The sequence below is a fragment of the Aethalodelphis obliquidens genome, unplaced genomic scaffold, assembly GCF_003676395.1.
Source record: "Aethalodelphis obliquidens isolate GAN/ISIS:26980383/991018 unplaced genomic scaffold, ASM367639v1 scaffold1, whole genome shotgun sequence".
Classification (NCBI taxonomy): Eukaryota; Metazoa; Chordata; class Mammalia; order Artiodactyla; family Delphinidae; genus Aethalodelphis; species Aethalodelphis obliquidens.
In genome coordinates this window covers 1,779,804-1,786,308 of record NW_020837945.1, presented here as the reverse complement: position 1 = coordinate 1,786,308, position 6,505 = coordinate 1,779,804, and the positions used below count along the sequence as shown (strand labels likewise).

The following is a 6,505-nucleotide window of genomic DNA, read 5'->3' as shown; positions in this document are numbered from 1 at the left end:
GGAGGAGAAGGAGGGGGAGGGGGAGGAGAAGGAGGGGGAGGAGGAGGAGGGGGAGGGGGAGGAGAAGGAAGGGGAGAGGCAGGGGCAGCTCTGACCGCAGGGGAGGGATAGTGGGGGTGAGACGGCCCAGGCAGGAGGGTCGCGTGGCCTCAGCCTCCCGCTGCTGAGGCGGTGGTCCAGAGTGTCTCTCGGCGGAGTTCTGGGTGGTGGGGGGCACGTCGGTGTGATGCTGGGGCTTGGTCAGCCCCCGTAAATGACAGATACCCACTCTTGCCCTTTCCTGAAGGAGCCCAAGCCCCCGCAGACTGCATGGAGTGGGCTGGGGTCAAGGCAGGGTGGGCGGGCCTCCTTCCTGTCCTCCTTGGAGTCCAGTTTCCCCAGTGAAGGCGGCTGCAGAGCTCCAGGATGGGGCCCGCCTGGTCTCGGTCCTGGGTTGTGGCAGGTGGGCCCAGACGCCCATCGCCAGGCACACAGCCGGGAGCAGGACCCAGGGGCCCCTCCTCGTGCCTCGTCCGGCAGCCCGGCCCCCCCCCCCCGATTCCTGCAGGCCTACGAGGGGGTGCTGCAGCTGGTGGAGGCCCGTGAGCGCTACGAGGAGCTGTGCATCGTCATGTGTGTCATCCCCGCCACCATCAGCAACAACGTGCCGGGCACCGACTTCAGCCTGGGCTCGGACACCGCCGTCAACGCCGCCATGGAGGTGGGGCGTGGGGCCGCTGCCCCGACTTAGGCCGGCAGTGGGCGGATGGGGCGCCTGGGGGGGAGAGCGCCCAGAGGGTCTGCCGAGGGGTGGGATGGGGTGCGGGGCCCCCACCGAGGCTGGCGGCCTGCATGGGGAGTGGGCAGGACATGGCTGCCCCCGAGGTCTCAAGGATGGCAGGGAGGTTGTGACTCTGGGGTCACCAGGGTGTGATGATGACGGTGGTCAAGGCTGCCACTGACCTAACTGAGCTACTGTACTGGTGTGGACGTCGGGCCACGGTTCTGTCCGGTGAAGCAGCCACACGTGGCTCTAGGGGAAACCCAGGGCTCCGGCTGGGACATGGGAGGGTGGGAGCTGGGAGCCCGGTTCCTGGAGGGGTCCCAGCAGGCTGGCGCCACCAGGAGCTCTCTGGGGGCATCCCCACCGCTGTCCCCACTCTCTAGACCTTTCCCACCTTCGACTCTAACCCCACATGAGCCTAGCTTCCCCAGGGGTTCATTATCTCCGTCTTGGGGGGATCTGAAGCTGGAAGGGGGCGTGTTGCTCCATCAAGTGCTGCGTGTTTTTAGATGGAGGAGAAAATACAAGTGAAACCAGAGGCTAAAGGAGACCCCACCCCCCCCATCTCCTGACCCAGAGTCCCATGATCCTCAGGGGTTGTCTTTGAATTTACCTCCCATCTGAACTGGCTGTGGGTCGCCCACGGCCCCTCTGAACCTTCTGGTGCCCCTGCCCCTCACCAGATGAGGGAGGACAGGGTTCGGTTTTCATTTGCAGCTCTGATTTCTGGTTGAACATTTTTCTATATGTTTATTGCCCAATTGTCGGGTTTTTTTTGAAATTATCTTTTTCCACCATTTGCCTATTTTTCTCTGGGCACGTTTTCTTTTTTATTTGTAAACGTTGTTTACATATGTAGGCTATAGACCCTTTGCCAAACATTGCAGCCGTTTCCTCCACTTTGCTCTTCATGTGTTATCTGGGGTCTATCCTCGTAGTTCAGACACCAGTAACCTACATATCTGTTTTCTTTCTTTCCTCAGTTCTTTATTTAATGCTTGAACTTCGTCGAACTGTTCAGTTAGGATTGTCGTCACTTGTGTTATCATTAGCGTCTGCAGAGCACTCACTTCACGTCGTCAGGGCCCCTATTTACGAAGACCCTGCCTGGCAGACTGTCTTCCCCCATTGGCACGTGAGCCGATTAAGGCCAGTGTGTCCCTGGTCCAAGGTCAGGGAGAGCCTCCTAGAGTGTCCCTGGCCCCTACCCACTAGATGCTGGTGACGCCCACCTTGTCCTGGGGGCACCAACGCCTGGGCTGAGGACCCAGTTCCGTGTGGCCGCGTGGAGGGCGTGTGCTGAGGGCTGCCAGTGCCCTGGGCACGTGGGGCAAGGGCTGTCCCAGCCGCATTGGGAGAGAGACCCGGGTCCCCGCAGCGTCGTGGGTCCCCGCGGTCCGAGGGGAGGGCTCTGACCCGCACCCTGGCCCTCAGAGCTGCGACCGCATCAAGCAGTCGGCCTCGGGGACCAAGCGCCGTGTGTTCATCGTGGAGACCATGGGGGGCTACTGTGGCTACCTGGCCACCGTGACCGGCATCGCTGTGGGGGCCGACGCTGCCTACGTCTTCGAGGACCCCTTCAACATCCAGGACTTAAAGGTGAGCCGAGCCCGTACCCTTCTCCCGGCCAGGCTGAAGGGGCCCCTCCCGAGACGCAGTGGAGCAGGCCTGCAGAGGAGGCAGGGCCCTGCCAAGCCGCCGCGGCCCAGCAGGCTGGGGCCTCGCTGCCTTCGAGGGGACACAGCCCGTGACCCTCTGCACCCCTTCCCCGACCGGGCAGTGCTCCTGCCTCCGTGGCCTCCGTGGCTGGCCCCGGCCCTCCCCCCGGGGCTTCACGGTCCAGCCACAGGCCCACACCTGCACCACCCACACAGCCCTCCAGCAACCGCAGCCCGGTCCCCGCACCCCGCCCCCAGGCTGATCTGGGTCTTCTCAGCCCCACCTGTTGGCTAGTCCGGAATAGGCCCTCCCAGAGAGCCTCAGGCTGCGGGAAGGGGTGTGCAGTGCAGGCTGCTGCCCCCGACTCCGCTCAACCCAGGTCTTCACCCCACAGGCCAACGTGGAGCACATGACCGAGAAGATGAAGACGGACATCCAGAGGGGCCTGGTGCTCCGGTGAGGCTGCCGGCGAGCCCGCAGGGTCCAGCAGGGTGGCAGCTGGGTGGGGCAAGGCTGGGGGGCTTAGGAAGGAGTGGGTGGGGTCGGGCTTTCCTGAGAGCCTGTGGCCGAGCCGGAGGCCTCCCCGGCCGCCCCCACCCCCTTCTTCCCAGAAACGAGAAGTGCCACGAACACTACACCACGGAGTTTCTGTACAACCTGTACTCCTCCGAGGGGAAGGGCATTTTCGACTGCAGGACGAACGTCCTGGGCCACCTGCAGCAGGTACGGGTTCCGTGGAGGGCTGCTCCCTGGCCCCCGGCCCCCAGCTGTGCCTGGGCCGACGGGTCCCAGGAGGCCGTGGCAGGATGAGGACCCCTCTCTGTGCCCCTCCTCATGGGGCACCTGGCTGTAGGTGCCCCTTCGTCCACCCACCCCTGAGCAAGGCTCGCTCCTGCCCAGGCCTCAGCCTGAGGAAGGGGCGGGGCCGGGAGCCACTTCCACCCTGACAAGCCCCTCCCCTTCTGGCCCCCTGGAGGCCCTGCAGGAAGCCCGCGCTGTGGGTTCCAAGCAGACTGAGGGCCGTGTGCACCCCTAGGGCTCCCCTCTCCCGGGGGCCTTTGCTCACTGGTGGTGGGACCTGCCTGCCGGATGCAGGGGCCCACGGAGGCCCCCCAGTCAATGAGTAGGCAGCCCACTGCCCGGCCTCTGGAGGTGGCTTTTAGGGGTTTTTAGAGGTGGGACGGAGAAAGGGGCCGGAGTGCTGCAGGTCGAGGGGACGAGGTGTCAGCCGGGCAGGGCTCACCTGAGGTCACGGCAGGTGCCTGGTTGCTGGGCTCGGGCCAGGGCTCGGCTGCCTGAGGCCCAGCTCCTCCCTGAGGGCCAACACCGGGCCTCACCCACTGTGTTTCCAGGGCGGGGCTCCCACCCCCTTCGACCGGAACTACGGCACCAAGCTGGGGGTGAAGGCTATACTCTGGATGTCGGAGAAGCTGCGGGCAGTCTACCGCAAGGGTGCGTGAGGGAGGTGGTGGCTAGCGCGACCTGTCCCCGCCGAGGGCCCTGGGTGTGGGGCTGCCGGCACGTGCCTGTGTCCACAGGGCGGGTCTTCGCCAACGCCCCCGACTCAGCTTGCGTGATCGGCCTGCAGAAGAAGGCGGTGGCCTTCAGCCCCGTCACCGAGCTCAAGAAGGACACCGACTTTGAGTGAGTCCCTCCGAAGAGAGGGGTGGACCGCCGGGCCCAGACCTGCCTGGACCCCTGATCCCACAGGGCCGCCCGGTCCCCACGCCCAGGGCTGACCCCGGGTCCCTGTTCCTCCCGACGGGGCAGAGAGTTGAGGGTGGGGTCAGCCACGGTCGGGTCTGCGGGCGCTCGCGGTCTGCCGACCCCTCCTGGGGGCGGGCCCCGGCACCTCTGAAGCGCAGGGGCCGGAGCTAGCCTCCACATTTCCCGGGTCCCGAGGTCCAGGTGTCCCGAGGGGGCGTGCGGGGCCCAGGTTGGGGCGGCGGCCCGGGAGCTGCCCCGCCCCGCCGCAGGCGCCGCAGGCCCCGCCCCCGCCCCGACCGTGTCCCGGCCTCGCCGCAGGCCCCGCCTGCCCCGCCCCCTGGCCCTGACCCCGCCCCCGCCCCTGACCGCGTCCGGCCCCGCCGCAGGCACCGCATGCCCCTGGAGCAGTGGTGGCTGAACCTGCGACTCATGCTGAAGATGCTGGCGCACTACCGCATCAGCATGGCCGACTACGTGTCCGGGGAGCTGGAGCACGTCACCCGCCGCACCCTCAGCATCGAAACAGGCTTCTGAAGCCGCGTCCCTGCCCCGCCCCCGCCTGCGCCCGCCTCCCGCCGCCCCCCCCCGCCCCCACTTTGGAGCCTGGGCTGCTGCCGCCTGGAGCCTGCGGGCAGGCGGGCGGGGGGTGCACCCTGGCTCCGGGACTCTCACGGCCCCAGTTCCAGCCTGCTGTCCGCTCGGCTCTTCCCCAGGACGCAGCACCCTGGGCACCCACTTTCCATCCTAGGGGTATGTGGGGGCGTCCGCGCTTGGACACCGCCGCCCCTCTGCCTCGGTACCCATGTGGCCCGGAGCCTCTGCCCGAGCCGGCCCTGCACCCTCACCAGCCCTGGGGGCGCAGCAGCCTGGGTCTCCGTGCCGGAGGGTGGGCAAGTGCCCCGGCGCGCCTCACTGTGCCCCTCTCCCTGTGTGCACTGGCCGCCGGGGCTGAGTAGCGCTTGTCACCTTTTTTAGAAATAAAATCACCCCGACTGTGGGGTGCTGTCAGTCTCTGGAAAGCAGGGCCTCTGGAACCTTCTAAAGAGGGTGGGCGGGCTGGTGGTTGGTAGCCCCCCACCTGCACACATGGGTCTGGGGGCCTCCTCTGGGCTCTGGGCTGAGCCCGGTCTCAGGGACACGGGCCCTCTGGGGCCGCACCCTCATCCCAGGACCAGCAGCCCCTGTCCATGTGATGAGCTGAGCCCCTCCATCCTGCGGGGTGACCTAGGCCCCCCAACCGCGTCCTGAGGGGTGACAGGCCTGGCTTCCCCCCCCTTCTTGGGAGGACTTCTGAGCCTGGTTCTTGGGCCCCAAGTCTGACCCGGAACGTTCCCCCCGACTCAGCCTGGGGTCTCAGCAGCACAGCCGAGGATCCTGGGGCAGGTGGCTGAGGGCAGGCGGCCCTCGCTCCGCAGTGGCGCCGGCACCAGGGTCCTCGGGAGCACGAACTGGATGTTGACCTCGTGGTCTGTGCTTTGCAGGTCCCCGTCACCCCTGCACAGGTTGCCCATCCACGTGTGTTCCCACTGCAGTCACCTGGGCCCTTCATCCAGGGCTGCTCTGCCTGCACTCCTGCCCTTGGCACCCTTAGAGGTCAGGACGAGGTTCTGGGACCCAGGAGGTTTTGTGGGGAGGCCCACAGGCCAAGTTGGGGGTCCCCGGGTGGGCGGGGGTCTCCCTGTCGGGCCCAGGCTGGGGCCCAGCGTCTCAGGCTGCCTTCGTGTGCCCACAGACCCCGGCAGGGAGCCTCGGTGACTCCTGGGCACCGCAGGCCTGGCTGGGCTGACCTGTGCTGGGGGCCCACGCCAGCCTCACTGTGTTGCCGAGAGCCTGGGGGCTCCTGGGTGCCCATTTCTGGAGCTGGGGCCCCTCCGGTCTGCTTTGCCAGCCCTGGGGCAGGCCAAGGGGAGACAGTCCCCTAGCGGTCTGAGCCTCTGTCTCAAAAGACCAGGGGCAAGTTTCCAGGGCCCAGAAACCTGAGTGTGCATGTGTGCGTGTGTGCGTGTGTGCATATGTGAGCGTGCCTGTGTGTGTGTGTGCACGTGCACACCTATGTGCCTACATGTACGTGTGCATACGCGCCTATACACGAGCGGGAGGCTGGAGCTCAGGGGTGGCGTCTCCCTTGGGGGTGACCCTGGCTGGTGGCAGCCGTGTCCCCTCTGTCCTCACCACACGCCAGCCCCAGCCAGGATGCCACGCTGACCCAGGCACTGCCCAGTGCCAGCCTCGCCCTCGCCTGGCTCCGCTTGAGCCCTGTGGTGCTGGGGCCAGGCCCTCCCAGGGTGCCCAATGCCCAGCCTGGGGAAGGCGGGAGGAGCGCTGGAAGGCTACTTTTCCAGGGTTTCCGGGTTGGTTTGGCTGAAATGTGCATTG

At 66.8% G+C, this 6,505-nt stretch overlaps 1 protein-coding gene across 2 annotated transcripts in view; it reads left to right on the top strand.

Annotated features, from left to right (window-relative positions):
* The window catches only part of PFKL (phosphofructokinase, liver type), a 27,084-nt gene extending 21,936 nt beyond the window's left edge, over nt 1-5,148 (top strand). For both annotated transcript variants that reach the window (XM_027080316.1, XM_027080384.1), the window contains exons 16-22: nt 548-700; nt 2,198-2,362; nt 2,817-2,878; nt 3,034-3,145; nt 3,775-3,874; nt 3,961-4,066; nt 4,516-5,148. In XM_027080316.1, the coding sequence (XP_026936117.1) occupies nt 548-700; nt 2,198-2,362; nt 2,817-2,878; nt 3,034-3,145; nt 3,775-3,874; nt 3,961-4,066; nt 4,516-4,663 (846 nt within the window). In that variant the 3' untranslated portion in view covers nt 4,664-5,148. The remainder of the gene's footprint in view (nt 1-547; nt 701-2,197; nt 2,363-2,816; nt 2,879-3,033; nt 3,146-3,774; nt 3,875-3,960; nt 4,067-4,515) is intronic.
* Nucleotides 5,149-6,505: the final 1,357 nt, after the last annotated feature.